General features: G+C 48.9%; 1 protein-coding gene across 5 annotated transcripts in view; it reads left to right on the top strand.

The window, feature by feature from the left end:
- Positions 1 to 539: 539 nt before the first annotated feature.
- The window catches only part of Cacna2d3 (calcium voltage-gated channel auxiliary subunit alpha2delta 3), an 813990-nt gene continuing 797453 nt past the window's right edge, over positions 540 to 17076 (top strand). For 3 of the 5 annotated variants that reach the window (XR_005494606.2, XM_063275287.1, XM_063275286.1), the window contains exons 1-2: positions 540 to 799; positions 1485 to 1566. Coding sequence is in view for 3 of the 5 variants with exons in the window: in XM_063275287.1 (XP_063131357.1) it covers positions 678 to 799; positions 1485 to 1566 (204 nt within the window). In the remaining 2 variants the exon portion in view is untranslated. 5 annotated transcript variants of the gene reach the window in all.

The raw sequence follows: 17076 nt of genomic DNA, 5'->3' as shown, positions 1-17076 counted from the left end.
TCTTCTACACTTCTGCCTCTTTCCAAGGAGCCCTGAGGGGAACAGGGAGGGTGTCCGGCCATCTCTAGGCTCCTTAGCCTCCCACCCCAACACCCCTAACCAGTCCCTAGGGCTCTTGACCAGATCAACCACTGGCAAAGTGTGGAGCATCGGGGCCCTTGGCCTCGCTCCTGAACCCCCCCACCCCCCACTCCGCTCCGGTCGCCAGGGCCTGGGGACCGCCCGGGGCCACCCGAGAGTCGCGCCCGTGGCGGCGGACTGCGGAGTTGTAAAGAACTCAGCGGCCGCAGTGGGCCGGGCGAGGCGCGAGCCGTGGCGGCCAAGGACACTGGAGTTTGCGAGTCTCCGCCCGCGAGGCGCCTCCCGCCCTCCCGCCGCGGCTCGCCGGACTCCCCGGGGCCGCCGAGGCGGGGCCGGGCAGCTGCCGCGGCAAGAGGCGCGTCTCGCTCCCTCCTCCCGCGCCTGCCTCCTCCCCAGTGCTCCCTCCCGCCTCCTCTCCGCCCTCCCCTCCCCCCCAACCCCGCTCCTTTTTTCCCTGCTCCCCAAGTGAGCCCGGCGCGCGAGAGGCAGGAGGGGCGGCGCGCGGCGGAGCAGGCAGCCCAGCGCGCTCGCCCACCGCCCGCCCGGCGCAGCTCTCCGCGGCCGCTCCAGTCGCCGCCGCTGCCGCCGCCGCCAGGATGGCCGGGCCGGGCTCGCTGTGCTGCGCGTCCCGGGGGGCCTCGGCGCTCCTAGCCACCGCGCTTCTCTACGCCGCGCTGGGGGACGTGGTGCGCTCCGAGCAGCAGATCCCGCTCTCCGTGTAAGTGCCTGGTGTTGGGACTCCCGGGGAGGGGCCGCTAGCGCCCTAGAGAGACCCGGGGCGCCCAAGTTTGGGAGCCTGCAGGTGCGGTTGGGTAGGACCCGCATCGGGTGCGGGCCTCGCCTCTTGCACCTGTCTCCCAGCCTCAGCACCCAGTGGCGGGAGACTAGGGTGGGACCTTCTCACCCTTTCCCTGGGGCTGGGGAGTAAGACCTGGAGAGGTTCACCTCAAGTGACAGCGCCAAGTTGAGAGCCTGTTTACCCACTGCAACTTCCACGGGCCGTTTAATGGTCCCCTTTTCTGATACCTTGGCATCCTACTTTTCCGGGAAGCGGGGAGGGGGATGGGTGGATTTCTTCAGAGTAGTATTTTCCAGATGATGCTCATTTTAGGTGTTTAAGTAAGCAGACAATTGTTTCTCTGAAAGCTCGTTGGTCTTAGAGAGCCAGGGAGACTTTACACCTTCTGAACTCAGGTGACCCCAACCCCGACCCCTTCCCACGCTGCTGCGCTCTGTACCTTGTTGTTGGTGGTTTGTAAGAGAGAGCTTTTTCTATCTTTCTTTTTTCCTTTAATGTTCTATCGCCCCGGTCTTTCAGCCACAGCCTGGTGTGTGCGCGTGTGTGACGGTGACACGGTGACACTGGTATTACATTTCTTCCCCCTGCTTCTTTCTCCCCATAGAGTGAAGCTCTGGGCCTCCGCTTTTGGTGGGGAGATAAAATCCATTGCTGCCAAGTACTCGGGTTCCCAGCTTCTGCAAAAGGTAAGGTTTCTGTGGTGACAGACAGCGATGATTTTTCTAGCACAGAAAATGGAGGCAGATTTAGTTTTTCCAAACAAACGTGAGCCCAGAGCTGCATCAGTTATCAGAGTAGTCTCTGATCTCCGCTTCTTGGCATTGTGCTGTGCAGTGACTTCTCCCTACCAACTGGTTATTTTTAGATGACACTTGATTCCAAACACAAAGAAAGGCAGGATACTCACTCGCACTGTCCTGGCTGGGGCTTGGAAACTGTGTTTGCACGGCTCTTCTCGCAGTTGTCGGTGTCTCAGTGCGAGAGCAGATGCTTCCCTGGCCAAAAGATGCTAACTTCTTCCAAGGGGCAGCATCAGCGTCTGTTCACCGAGCCTCCACCTTGCACGGGAGTCATAGGGTTCAGTGTATCGGAGAGATACCAGCGGCATTGTTTGTCATCCCTGCAGCCCTACGATCCCATTATTCCCCAATCATCTAGACTCAGGGCTGGGGTGCATTACATCATTATAGATAAGGTGAATGGATGTGGTTATCTTTCCACTCAGCTGCACTGCCGGGTAATAAGCTAGGAGAGTGGCCCACAAACTTAAGAAATGGCTCTGTGTCCATATATTTCTGTAAAGTAATGAGAATGGAGAATTGATTATTAGGCTGCTATCAGAAGCTGCATCAATTTTAATTCAAATAGGCAGCATCGTGCTTAAAATTACATCTTGAGATATATGGCCCCCTTCCTCCTCCTTAAGATAAAGAATGAGCTGGGGGTGGGTTGGGGTGGAAATCGGTGTGGGTGAGAAGAATCGCAAGTTAGTAGATGAACCAAATTAATCCAGGTATTCTTCTGACAATAGAAAATAAGATTGGCCTTTAGGGGACAATTCTTCGAGAATGGGTATAAACAGCCTAAATTGTTAAGTTAACTTTTAAGCATTTTAAAATGTGTTTTTTTTTTTTGGGCCAATGTGCCATATGTGTTGTACGCATGCTGCCTGGTAACCAAGTCCATATTTTATTTATGGCATTCCATTTCAGAGAGTAGCATTTCGCGGCGTTACGTGAAACTGTTTGCCGCACAAAAATTCAAATATTATAATAAGGCGTCCTCCAATGATAGGATGGCACAGTCTGCTAGATAAAAAAAATGCCAGGCACCGAATCCTTGAAGCCATGGGGAAGACGTCACCTTTAGTATTGGGATGGAGCTCTCTGAAATTTGGTAAAACTTGGCCTGCCTCAGTGGAAGACGGCCATTGACATACCTGCAAAGAATGGCCTTTCTCCCTGGCATTCTCTTAATTCGGTCCAGCCTTGCCTGCACTCTGGCTTTTTGCCTGCTTGTCAGATGTTTTATGTGACACGTTCCGGACTGTGACACAGCCTGCGTATTTTGCCTGTGCTTTGAATTCTGAGACGCCCCGACTGTGGGCATATTGTAAAACTTTAAAGAAATATTTCTCATCTATATGTTGTAGTTGTAGAAGTTCCAAAAGAACCACTCCCCCGCCTTTTTTTGGTCTTGTTTGTACTCAGATAGTGTCTAGTTCACATTTTGGGGGGAACACAAGAGATAAATTTGTCCTCTCCTGGAAGTTTGCACACACACATGCATGCTGCACAGATCCCATCAACCCTATTATTGGTTATTGTATAATAGCAAATTGGCCATGGCTAAGATGCTTCTCACCGGCATAGTGCCCGATACTGAATCCGCCAGGCTTGCTCTGCCCTTGCCGAGTCGCAGCTTGGCAACTGTGTAATTATTTCCAGCTGTTTAGTGCTTTGTTACCCTTCCTTGCTGCTGTTTGGCCTTTGTAACTAATTCAAGGGGAAGGTGAATTGGTGCTTTCGGTTAGAGTCCAGGGTGGGTATCTGCTCTAGTCCTGGGGTTTGTCGTCTTTCACAGTGCATTCTTTAACTGAGTGACCGGGAGGGTGGGTAAGCTGATTTATGGAGCATTTTTGAGAAACCTTTGTGCCACACCGGAATCTCCCAAATGTGACTGTATTCTTTGTAATGGTGAAGAACATTGGTTCAGAGAGTTCAGCAGGAATGTGAAGAGTTTGGGATGTTGGAGATAAAGCAGCACTTGGGAGAGCAAGGATGCTGTCACCCTCCCGGCTATTTTCAAGTTTCTGGCCACTTGCATTAGGACGTTATCTCCTTAAATCAAAACAGCACGCATCTATCCATCACATCTCTGTATCTTAACAGTTGGAGTACTTTGAAAATGAGTTAAAAGATTCAATTGGAAAAATGTGCTAACACTGTATTAGGGGATTTCACGGGTGACAATCCTGGGTTGCATAATAGACTGTAATTACATTCGTAAGGTGAGGGCATTTACTTTTTGTTCTCAGTTAACAAAAAAAATATACCATGTGCTATGATATAATTTTATGTATTTATGTAGTTTTCTAACTGGGACTTCATATTATGAATTGAAATAGCATGTTCGTTTTTAGAATGGAAGTCTGTCCGTCTTTCTTTTCTCCCTTCCTTCCTTCCTTCCTTCCTTCCTTCTTTCCCTCCTTCCCTCCTTCCTTTCTTTCTCCTTTTCTCTTTTGATCTAGGGCCTAAACTTCCCAAAGCAATTACTGTGACTATAAATGAAATAAGAGTTGGCCACCTACTTTGAGGTGTTTGGAGACTGGGAGATCTGCCACTTTGGCTTTGTTAGGTAATGTGACTTGCAGTGGACTCAAGTAAACACTCATGGCTAACGCTGTGGTTCACCGCCCTACAGAATCCGTGTCCTCGGCTGGCTGTTCCTATGCTTGGTGACCGCCGTTCCCCCTGACATAGCTTAGGATCCTATAGTACGTCTTCTCTGAGGGCTGGCTCTCTTAGTTTCTTCTTTTTGCCCTAGTTGAACATGGGAGTAGCAATCCATCCATTTCGTTTGCAGCAGGCGCTTATAATGTACAGGGAGCCAGGCATTTTTTTTTTTTTAAATTTTGTGTGTTTGGGCTGCAGAGTGGGAAGGCAGGAGTGAGTCCTGAGCAGTTTTTGGGGTGTTAGATGCTCTCTAAAGTCAATGGGCGGTGTGCTTCTGTGTGCCTGTCTGTCAGCTGTTTCCTTCACTGGCAGATACTGTGGGGCTTCCCATTCTCCTCAGTTTTTAATTAACTTCCTATTTGACATATTCATGCCAGTTTTCAGCCGCCCAGTCTTGCTTCATTTTCCCCAAAGAATGTGCTTTGTCTGGGTTCTTTCCAGGAGGGAGGAGTACTTTGGTCACCTCCCTATCCTGGGATTCACTGACAAGTGTTCTAATAGGTCTGAGGACCTGGCTGTTAAACACAAAGACATCACACTGTTAATATTTGCAATAAAAGTCACTAAACCGGCCTGATTTTCATCCCCTCCTCCTCGGGGGGTATTTCCTCCGAAGCTGAGTTTTTTCATTTTGTTTTGACTTGCATCCAGGGGAATATTGGGGTCAAGTGATGTTTTCCAGAATTGAGATGGTGAACATGGGTAATATGTGCTTCTGCCATTACCATCCACAAAGCACACACAGCTACCCTGGACACATCCTGCAGCACTCACCAGGCCATTTGATTCTTGAGATGCACAGGCAGGCTTTTGTGCTATCAACTATTTATTGAGATGGCTTTGATACATAAACTTGATGTCTCTCTCTGTAGGACAGAGCCAGCAAAGCAAAAGGCTGGTTCCCTTAGCCGTCTTTACAGTTATGACTTTTCATCAATGTGGAAATCAATGGACTTTTTAATAATTAACAAAGAACATTTGTGAATTGTGGATGGGGGTGGTGGTGGTGATGGTCCGTGCTGTGCTGCCCTGAGGAAGCACATCCCTACAGATCATGAAGGAGGCTCTGCTCTTGTAGAATGAAGACAGCTACCTGCCGTCCCCCAGGATACACAGTTAGCCTGTGTTACTGAGGTACGTTCAGATGGGTAGACTTTCTTCTTTTATATTATCTTTTAAAGTCTTGACATTTCTGAAGTGACAGTTCCCAACCTTTCTGGCTTATCACTGGTCTCATTAGTCCTGTCACCAGGATACATGTTTGATAGGTGTCTGAACTCTTTTTATTTTCTTTTTTTCTTTTTTTCGGAGCTGGGGGCCGAACCCAGGGCCTTGCGCTTGCTAGGCAAGCGTTCTACCACTGAGCTAAATCCCCAACCCGTGTCTGAACTCTTAATGCCCACATGGTCCCTTGATAAGTTCCTCTACAAACCTATGGTTTATTGTTTTTCTTTTCTTTTTTCTCCTGCCCCCTTTCCTAAGATTTCTGCTCTGTCAGAGATACCCTGCTTTCTTTCTGGAACTGCTGTAGCCTGTGCTACTCAAGGAGATTTGCATATGTTTATTGAAATTAAGGGGCTGGAAATATGAAAGAAATTCTTGTTGGGGGCCAACTTCGGGTTTCCCTGGCAGTTGTGAGTTTTGATCCGTTAACAGGGTGATCTCTTTCTCGTATTAGTTAATAAAGGGCCGCGGTTGTTACACCACCAGTTTGTTTTGGGGCAGACACACATGAATATCAAATCATCCACTGGTTATGAACCCTCTCAGGCATGGACAAGCGCAATTAGCCTTTTCAGTTTTCGATGAAGATTGTCACTGTGTGGTAGGAGCCACGGAAACCTAAGAAGCCACCATCTCTGTGAACTCAGGACCTTTATCCAATTTCATATCTTCATTTTGCAGCGCACATCCGTGGGAGTGCAAATTTGGGACTTCAGACTCTGTTTTTGATTGATCTCCACTGGTACATGGTGCTCCCACATAAGACAGCCAATAAATGACGAAGTGTGCTGAGCTTGCACATCTCATGTGAGCAGGATCCTTTGTCTCAGGGTTGTCATTAATCCAGATTTGCCATCACCGAAGCCAACAAACGGGCCTTTTCTTTATCGGCACACACACGGTCTGTCAGGGTCCCCCACCTCCGGAAACAGCAGCACCAGAGAAAATGGCCCCGGAGCAGAGACTTACAGGGTCTTTGAAGTGTAGGATGTTAGCGGGTGTAAGTTGCTTAAGATGCTGTGATTTGACTTAGAGGTTTTGTTGTGTCTGAGACCATGGAAGAAATCAAATAGATGCCATCAAGTGCCAGTCTATGAATTAGCATATGAGACGTCACTTTCTTTTAATGCCATTTTTACGTGAAGAGTTAATGGCCTCTGTACCATTCACAGAGAGAGATTTCTGGAACCTGGCTCTGACGACCTCGATGACCCTTCTGTTCTCCTCAGTCCATTAAACAGAATGTACCTTTTCTTTCAAGGAAAGGGGACAGGCGGTGAGGAAGAAGAGCAGCTATATTCCTCAGGCTTTCCTGAGTGTATAGCCATCAGCAGACTCTGAAGTAGACTCACTGTGCCCTTGCAAAACAATGGCCGGTGCTTGGAGTCACCCTCAGTGCCTTGGGCAGCTGTGAAGTGGATGTATTGTGGGATGGTCTGCATGCCAAACCAGCAGAAAATTATCATACAGATAAACTTTGAAAAAAAAACACAGTGACTTTGAAAAAAAACATGACAAGTTTTTGTTTGCCTTGAGAACACCTGTGAAGTGCTCGTTGGGCCGTTTAAACGAGGCATTGCATTCTGGGATCTGTAATAAACGCATCTGTTAGATAGCTTCTCACTTACCCCAGATCGGGATTATGAGAACAAACAACTCAGGGGCCAAACCATGTGTTTCAAGGATGTATTGGAAAAGAAAGGCTTCTCTCTCGGCAAGGGATGGACGGCCACCTCGCATACTTCAGGACCTTAATCTTGACACCAGTCGTTGGAAGATGGTCAATCCTCTCGAGGTTAGCAGAGCTTTGTGTAGCTAAATAGTCCAGACAAGCGAGCTGAGCAGAGCCATAAATGCTGTGAGTTCATACCACAGACCGCTGGTCATGCTTTTTAGGGGGAGCAATGTCCAGTCAATATAGGGGACTGCACCCGTCATTACCATCATAGCTACTGAGTTTGCGCCCGTGTCTGCATCTCTGCCAACAAGGTGGATGCTGCTCACACAGAGGATGCTTGACGATGCCGGCTGATGGAGAGGCTCACGAAACAGAGCAAACCAGGATGCTGGTATAGAACCAAGTGACTGCAGTTCATCCGGCAGGGATTGGGCTAGTATATAGGATGGTGTATACAGCTGGCTAGTATACAGGATGGTGTATACAGCTGGAGTATACAGGATGGTGTATATAGCTGACTAGTATACAGGATGGTGTATACAGCTGGCTAGTATATAGGATGGTGTATATAGCTGGCTAGTATACAGGATGGTGTATATAGCTGGCTAGCATATAGGATGGTGTATACAGCTGGCTAGTATACAGGATGGTGTATACAGCTGGAGTATACAGGATGGTGTATATGGCTGACTAGTATACAGGATGGTGTATATAACTGGCTAGTATATAGGATGGTGTATACAGCTGGCTAGTATATAGGATGGTGTATGTAGCTGGCTAGTATACAGGATGGTGTATATAGCTGGCTAGTATACAGGATGGTGTATATAGCTGGCTAGTATATAGGATGGTGTATATAGCTGGCTAGTATACAGGATGGTGTATACAGCTGGCTAGTATATAGGATGGTGTATATAGCTGGCTAGTATATAGGATGGTGTATATAGCTGGCTAGTATACAGGATGGTGTATATAGCTGGCTAGTATATAGGATGGTGTATACAGCTGGCTAGCATATAGGATGGTGTATATAGCTGGCTAGTATACAGGATGGTGTATATAGCTGGCTAGTATATAGGATGGTGTATATAGCTGGCTAGTATACAGGATGGTGTATATAGCTGGCTAGCATACAGGATGGTGTATATAGCTGGCTAGTATATAGGATGGTGTATACAGCTGGCTAGCATATAGGATGGTGTATACAGCTGGCTAGCATATAGGATGGTGTATACAGCTGGCTAGTATACAGGATGGTGCATACAGCTGGAATGTGAGGGACTGCTGAGAACAGAAACAGCTGTGTAATTTTCAGGGTCTGTTTGTTGGTCACAAAATGCAGAGTGTTAAAGTGCTGAACCAGGTCTGGGGTCTACGGGTCCCTGCTTAGCCTTCTGTGGGACAAGATGTCTTCATTCCGGCTTGCTGGTTTTCTTCCCAGACATCTTATCCTCAGTCTCATTGGTTACGAGATTTCCTTTGCCCATCCTCATTCCATCGATGAGCTTGGAGCATCTGCAGATTCTCACCCCTTAGAGATGTGCTCTTGAAAGCAAGGCCACTGGCCTACGAGTTTTGTCTGCTTCTCTTCTCTGTCTTTCCTGAGGAGCCCTGGGCAAGCGGCTTAATCTAATAGAAGAAGGGTGCATTAGCTCTGCGGTCTCTATCCCAGGTCCTGTGATAATCAACTCAGGGTCTTTCCATTCAATCCTTCCAACAAGCGGGACATGGTGTCCGACCTGTAATCCCAGCACTGGGGAAGCTGGACAAGAGAATTGTGGGCTTGAGGCTACTCAGTGACCTCTCTCGAAAACACCAACAGCAGATCTCTCATTAAGCAGATAGGGCAGGGCTTACAGTTCGGCCCGTTTCACAGATCACTAGCTGAGGCTTGCAAAAGCTAAGCAGCCTCTTCCAGTAGCTGAACTGGGTTTTCAGGGTCTGCGCATCTGGCCGCATACTTTAAGTGATCTTTTGAAAACCCAAGTTGCTCTCGGAGGAAGAAAGTTACTAATACCTGGATTTCTCTAGCATGGAGTGCTTGGGAGACGAGATATGATGACATCTGGAAATCGCTTCGGAAATCATTCGAACCAGGATAATGACTGAGAGGACAGTCTTGGAATCATAACAACTTAGATTTGCAGTCCATATCTCCATTTCCTATCTGGGTCACCTTGTGGTATGATAGTTCGGAACCGGTACCTTTACGTTGGAAAGGGTGCCAACATGGCCCTTGGAATGAGCTATGCAAAGTGCTTAGCACAGATCAAACGCTCCCTCCTGGCAGTGACTTCTGGTGGGCGTCATGGGTTGCATCATGCAAACAAAGCTCTTCATGTCATCCTTGCTGAGCACTCTGGGGCCTGGGTCCCTCGATACCCGTGGGTTCAGGAGTGAACGGGGGGCATGGGTTGGTAATTGAGGACCTTGGAGGAAGGCGATCCACTGAGTAGCTGACAAGGGACCAGTGCCACAGGCCAGAGGGGTGTAGCTACTACAGTACAGTTCCTGTATGAATGAGTATAATCCAGCTCCCTTCTTCCTTGACAGGAGAAGGTGTCCGTCCACTGGAGTCTGTCAGCCATGGTCTGCTTTGCTTTCTGGGCAGTGGATCAGGCTGAAGAAGTAGCTGCTTCTGAGAGAGAGAGAGAGAGAGAGAGAGAGAGAGAGAGAGAGAGAGAGAGAGAGAGAGAGAAGAGAGGCATAGACAAAAAGAGAGACTGATTCATAAGTCATAGGAAGACGCAAAGCCTCCCAGCTATTTACCTTGCTACAGTATGTGTACCACAGCCACAGCGATACCTCTTAACTCTATGTCCCCTTGGACTACATGCCAACACGGGTAATAGCAGAACACTTCCTGCTAGGACACTATTTTCTGCTGGCCTTTGGAAAGTCCAAACTTTCCCCAGGGACTTCTTGGAGAACGGTGGTGGAGACCAACAGGAGGTGGGCAGGGGTATTAGAGAGGTGAAGCAGTGTGTGAGGGTAGCCATCTGTCACCCCCCGCAGGAAGCCAGGGCACCTGGTGTTCCTTAGCTCTTCCTGCTGTCCCTGTCCTTCCCAGTGCTTGCTTGGCAGCCCTGCTGTTGTGTTTTGGCCTTGAGCATCTGCAATCCTGCTCTGTGTCCTTAAAGAGGTTAAATGAGCACAACTTGCCACCTCTCCCTGGTTACTGGTGCCTTGAAGTCTTGGAGGTGGGATTTCCTATAGTAACCAAGAACCTTTCCAAACTGCTCATACACAAAGCTGTTGTAAGCAGCGGTAGACGGCAGCAATGGGAAAAAAAAATCTCCATCATTTGGGTCAGTTGGCTGAAAGTGCTCAAGAGCCATTTGTCTTCGTGACTGTCACAGAATTGTAGAGTCTGACTGGCCCCTGGACTTCCGGAAATCCGCCAAGGTCATAGTCAGCTCAGGTGTCCAAGAATATGCCCACTGGGGTTGGAGAGGGAAAGAATGGGCTAGTTTGTTTTCTTTGAGTGTTTGGTGTGAGCTCAGCACTTCCCCGATGCCCATTTGGATCCTTCCACACAGAGGTGACCTGCATTATCTGCCTCACAGGTAGGGCATGAGGTTTTAGGAGGTGAAACAGCTTAGGAACAGGGTATTCTGATCCCCAGGTCTCTGCCTGTCCTCGTATTATTAGGTCTGCCTATATCGCCCATCCCACCTGAGCATGGCTGGAGTCAAACCTGTGGGGGTCTCAGAGGACAGGGAGAGCTTGTGGACCCGAACGGCGATGCCCTTGCTGTTCACACTCCCTCAGAGCCTCCGTCTGAAACATGCTCTCCCGGCAATTTTATTGGTGGTTGGGACCCATGCTGAGGTCAAGCCGCCTTACCTTGCAGGGTGGATTCGTGCTACACCAGATGCGAGCGGTTGCCAAGGGAGGGCGGCAGAGCTAAGATGGTGGTTGGCGGGGGCAGCATGCATCTAGGCTGCTCTGGCACCACCTTCGTCTAGGAGAAAGAGCAACTTGTAATGGTCTCAGCCATGACCGGAAGACTCGACTGTCTTCAAAACCCAGGGGGCATCTTCACTGACAACTCCGGCCAGCCACTCGTCTCCCTAAGTTTGTTCCGTGTGTGTGACTATTTTCCTAAGACTTTGGGCTCATGTTTTCAGAAGAAGTGAAGGGAATACGTGGTTTGTGGAGCCCCCCAAATCTAGATCCAAATCTGGACCCACCCGTGCTCTTAGCAAACTTTGAATTTCTGTCTTAATTTTCCTCCCCTATCACCAGCTCTCCTTCTGTCCCTCCCCACTCATCCTTTTCAAAATAGCTTGCAGCGTTTTGGGACACGGCCTCACAACAGCCCTGGCTGGCCTGGAGTGTCTCTTTCCTTATCTCCTGAGTGCTGGAATTATGGGTGTGCCACCACACTGGGCTACTTCTTAATTTTCTGACAGCTAATTCCTGGCTCTCAGGAGGATATCAGGCATCTATATCTGGTTCTAGATTTCTAACATGGTGAGCTAGGGATGACTGAGGAGGGATTTTTCTTTTCTTTTCTTTTTTTTTTTTTGTCTGTTTGCTTTTACATTTATTTGTTTTAGGGGTGAACTGTGCTACATTGTCACCGATCCGCTCAGCTTAGGTTTTGATTCATGTATCATAAAACAGCACACACATGGGTAGATGATTAGGCTCAGAGGTTAAGCATGCTTGCAGAGGCGTGAGTTCAATTCCCAGCACAGGTCTCAGGTGTCTTAGAGCTCCTCCAGCTCCAGGGATCTGATGCCTGCTTCTTGCCTCCCTGGGCACTCACACGCATGTTCTCATACTCACTGCCCCCCATACATACACAAATAATGCAAGTGTCTGTGACATCAGGCTCTGAGGATGATGGGATTGTGTGACCCTTAGCAGGTCTGAAAATCGCTACGTGGCCTAAGAAGCCTGTGTGTGTGTGTGTGTGTGTGTGTGTGTGTGTGTGTGTGTGTACTCTATCATGTCTATGTCCTGCTTTGTTATTAGTGAAGAACAAGAGACAGACTTGAAATTATTTTCCCTTTGACCCTGTGGTGGTAACTGCAAGGCAACGTGTCATGCACGTTAATGGACAGAGGCCTAGTGACCAAGAGGCACAATTAGTATACATTCTTGAGAAGGGCCGTTCTTGTTTTCTTGCCCAAACTCTCCCACTCTTGTCCTTTGCATGGTAAAAGTAGGGAGCTGTGGAGTTAAAGTCCGTTCTTGCTGTGACATTGTCCAATTCTCTAAACAAGGCACACACTGGCTATGTAGGGCAAGTGTTTCGCTCCTTGTGCCTATGTCATCCACAGCATTTTCCCACTGTTTTGGTTGAAGCAGAGGTCGAGAAACATCTAAAGAACAAGAGATGCGGGAGGTTGTAAATCTACTGGAGGCAGGTAGTTTCCAGCCATGAGTCCTAGCACACGGCTGTGCACTCCGCCTACCAGGGGGTTTCCATTATTGGTGGGCCGCCTATTGGAATGGTGCGGATGAGCCGTATGCAGACAGCTCAATGGCCATACACTTTGGTCTCCCCAGATATAAGTGCCACCCATTTGCCTTCTGGGAGAGCAGAGCTGAAGTTTAAATATCCTTTCTTAGTGTTGGCCTGGTTTGTCCCAGCAGGGATGCTTGTCATTTGGTTTTACACAGAAACCAGACAGTGAATCAAATGGAATAGACCAACCTCACCACTAAAAGGCAGCAAACCGGGGCCTTTGGGTTTGGATGTAGGTGTGTTTGATAGTCACTGGCTATTTTCTTTTCCTAAAGGAATTTTGGTAATTAATTACCACCCTTCCTCCAGTTCTGTTCCCAAGCTTACATATTGCAGAATATCAAGAATGTTGGTCACTCCGAAAGAAGACGTAATTCTCTTTACGGACTGTTCGCAGCCCATTTATCTTTGGAGAACGGCTGAGAATAAATGTTACCCAGCACAGAAGTTCCAGAACTATGGAGCCATAGCTGGATTTTCTACTCGAGGAGCAAGCTTTGCATTTTTCCCCCCTATATCTGAAAATAAATGCCTTAAGGCTGGTAGGAAATATAGAGAGACTTAGAAAGAAATCAGGGGATTGAGTTAAAAAATCTGGGTTTAAGAGAAGGAGTTCGTCTTGGGAACAGACATCCATACAGAGCTGAGCGTCCGTCTGAGCCAGCCATTCTGGTTGGGGTCTAGATGGCTCTGCTTGGGAGTCAACGTGAGTCAGTTGCTGGACCTCACTGTTCCTGCCTAGCAAATAGAATTAGAGGTACTTAGCTTCTAGGGCAGAACTGAGAGGTCTAAGTAAGATGCATGCAGGATGCCTGGAAATAAGGAAGTGTTCATAAATAGTGAGGCTGTTTCCATCAGTGTTACTATTCCCAAGGCATAGCTTCCACAGGCCAAGCTCTGGCTGCTGAGAGGCCGGCTGATGGCAAGGCTCTGGGGGCACTGTTTGCAGACTGTCACCAAGCTGGATGCCATTGAACTCTACCAGGGGCTCCGAGGAGGCAGCACGAATGATGAGATTGGCAGCGTATTTGTGGTTTGTGCTGTCGTGTCTATTTAAACACCGTTATCCTCGAGGTATAATACCATCTCTGTTAGAGATGCACAAACAGAGACGGAAAATGTAGCTGTGTTCAACAGCTGTGCTCAACAGCTAGGCTTTGGGCCTTGCTTAGAGAACGGTGTGGGGTCAGAGGGAAGCTTTGGAGCATTTCCTAGGGCCAGCCATCCGCCACTTGCTTGGTCTTCGTACATATTTAACTCATAAAGGTTGCAGTATCTTCCCAGCTGCACTCACTGTCTTGTTTCTTGGAAGTCTTGCCATTCTCTTGTATAACAAGGAATTTAAAGGAAACTGGAAGGGAAGGAGAGAAAGGTGCTCAGATCTCCGCCTTTCAGTAGCTCTTTCTTCTGTTGTCTTCTACTTCCTTCTGAGGGTCAGCCATCCCCCTACCCTGCATCTGAGAATTCAGTTGACTTTGTTAAACTTTCCGCCCTGGGTATTCATAGTGCTGTTGGGTGGTACTGTAGAATAGCCAGCTTGGACTCTGAGGCCCTGGGGCCAGACAGTTCTGACTTTGAGGTCCAGCTTGACCCGTCTTACCTTCTCATTGACGACGTAGGTTCCAGTTCCACAGTGAGCTCATGACAGAGTCACACAATAGAGGTCACACCGAGTCGGTCCCTGGGAAGCATCTAGTCAATTTTTGTTCCTCGGTTAATGGGTTACTAACAATAGGGCCCCATTAGTTGTCTCTGTTTCCTGGATGTTTGCTGTGTTCCTGTCTGGTTTTTTTTTTTTTTTTTGTTCATTTGTTTTTCTTTTCTTTCAGTGAAGCCTCCTCTTCTTCTTCCTCCTCCTCTTCCTCCCCTTCATCCTCTCCCTCCTCCTCCCCCTCTTCCTCTTCTTCCTCCTCCTTCTCTTCTTCCTGAACAGTTGTCAGCCACCTTGAAGGCCACGGCCCTTTGACCCCCAGGGTCAGCTTCATTTTGGGTGGAATGAGTCTGGCTAATTCTTCCATGCCCCTGGCAGGTCTGGTGCTGTGTGATATTCAGAGGCCACCTTATCTCCTGAATCTTGATAATCGGGGAGCAATGAGTGGGAGCTTGCTTCCCGAGGTTAGGCTTGCCCTTTCTGACCTGAGAGAGGGTTCTCTTTTGGCACCTGGCCTAGAGCTGCTTTCGGGATGGGATTCAGAATTTTTATCGTGGCATGCATCAGTGTTTGTATAAACAAAGGAAGACATAGCTAGCCCAGCCTCTTCCTCGTCCTTGCGAGCTAGTGATGCGTAGAGCGCCGTGCTGTTGGGCACTGGCAGAGGTTGAAGAGCTTCTGCCACTTTCCCCATTTACCGTCCAGTGCCCAGTTTCTGAGCGCCAGTGTTAGGCTATTGGATACCGCAAAATCTGGAGGCTGATCTGTCTGGGGGAGAATATGTAGCTCTGAAGCCCCGTGGGCAGGTCCTTCACCCATAACCCTCTGAGTGCCAGCAGGCACTGGATGGCTAGACAGCAGAGGCCACCATCTCCACTGGTCTCAGCCAGATGACCCCCTCCTTGCCTCTGGGGGGCATCCCTGCCCTTCTGCATCAGTATCCTTACTGCAGGGAGTCTCCATTGGAAGCATAAGGCTCAGCTGAGGGGTCCTAGTGCCTCTGCAGCGCGGGACCTGGCAGCTGCGGCAGGAGCACTGCAGTGCCGGGCGGGTGCACGAGGAGCACCAAGCGAGACTGATGGGCCCGCAGCAGCCGCCACCATCAACCTGGGGGAGGCGACTCGGCAAAGGCAATTAGGAAGCTGCTGCAGCTAATTCCATAAAGTGCCCACATGCTACATTCCCAGTGACATTAGGGAGAAATGTGAATTTTAATTTCTCTCCCCTTCACCTTCACAGGGCAGCAAACTACCTGTTTTTCTCCCAGAGGCCCTTCCGGCTTCAACTTGTGTGTAGAGTATGACTTAGACTTCTTAGGGAGGGGTTCCCTTTAATCTGTGTGTTGTATGTTGTTTACCCGTGTGACGCTAGATTTTTGAGTTGCGTGTTTCTCTTTATCTGGAGGTCCATCCCTGCAGTATCCTACACCTGCACACAGAGCTGGGCTTACAGGTCACCCAGCTTGCACCCAGCTGGCAGGGCCTGGATCTAGCACCTTTCTGCCAGGAGGGAAGCTTGGGAAGAAAAGCCTGGAGCTATCTTGGGCTATTTTTACTGCCTTGGGCATTCTGTAAGTTCAATTGTCTGCTCTTCTAGCCCCTTTGAGGACCCCCCCACAAAGTGCAGACCCTCTGAAAGACTGCATGCATTACACACCCTCTGAAAGAAGACAAGCACACCTCTGGGTATGTGGGAATTAGATGATATGGATTCAGCAGAAGGCAGTTCTTCTGAAAAGCTATTTCTTTTCAGTCTTCCCTTCCTTCAGTATCAGATACCTAACGAGGTATTGTGTGCAGAGGCTTTAGAGGATGTCTTTATTCCGTACCTCCCAGACAAGGGACTTCTCTGGAAGACCATAGCTCTCTGCCATAGAGCACTCAAGGGTCTTGCAGTGACCAGGATCAGGATCACATTCTACCTTCCAGCTGAGCCTTGCCTGGTCATTCACTGAGAAGGCAGTGAGGAGACTTGGAAGTGGTGATGTATGTTGGGAGCCCTTCTAGCCATGAGTATGTAGCAGGCAGGGTCAGATCTTGAGTTTCACCAGAAACTAGGGATGGCCAAACAGAAGCTGGGTCCTGTCTGAGCCAGCCTGAGCCCTTGCTTGGACAACAGGGTAATGAGGCTATAAGGGGAAGGAAGGACCTCATGGGTAGGCTTCTTAGGTGGGGTGAAGAGGCAGTTCTGGGCCCAGCTCGAACCTTGCAAGCACCTTGGTGACCTTTACTGGAAACCCACTTCATTTGCATTTTGCAAAAGGAGACATTTGCAACCTGCACTCAGTTAAATTGAATTTAAGCCAGAATTTCACCCAGAGAGACTGTCTCTAGTGAGTCGCTGGCGGCCACAGTGCTTTGTTTACTCCACCTTCTCCTTGCTTTCAATACAAGTCTTGCTTAGTTAGACTACCATGATTTGGGGCTCTCTTCTGAGGCTCACGTTCATGCATTTGCTTTTGGTGAGACGCTGGAAATGTTTTATCCCTTTCTGCTTCAATACTCGTTCATTGGATACCCGATGAGACATACAGAGCCTGGGAGAGGGTGCCAGGATTCCTCTGCTGCTCTGGTCACCTCACAAGTCTTTACCCAGAATTCTTTGGGGACAGTGCCCTGCTCGCATTCCCTAAATGCATCCGGCTATGTCGCATCTCCGTGGCTGCGACTCTGTCATTACTCACCCCACTTCTGACCTTGCTCCCCCGTC

Source organism: Rattus norvegicus, chromosome 16 (assembly GCF_036323735.1).
Source record: "Rattus norvegicus strain BN/NHsdMcwi chromosome 16, GRCr8, whole genome shotgun sequence".
NCBI lineage: Eukaryota > Metazoa > Chordata > Mammalia > Rodentia > Muridae > Rattus > Rattus norvegicus.
Note: the sequence above shows the minus strand (reverse complement) of the source record. Positions and strands in the feature narration are given on the sequence as shown.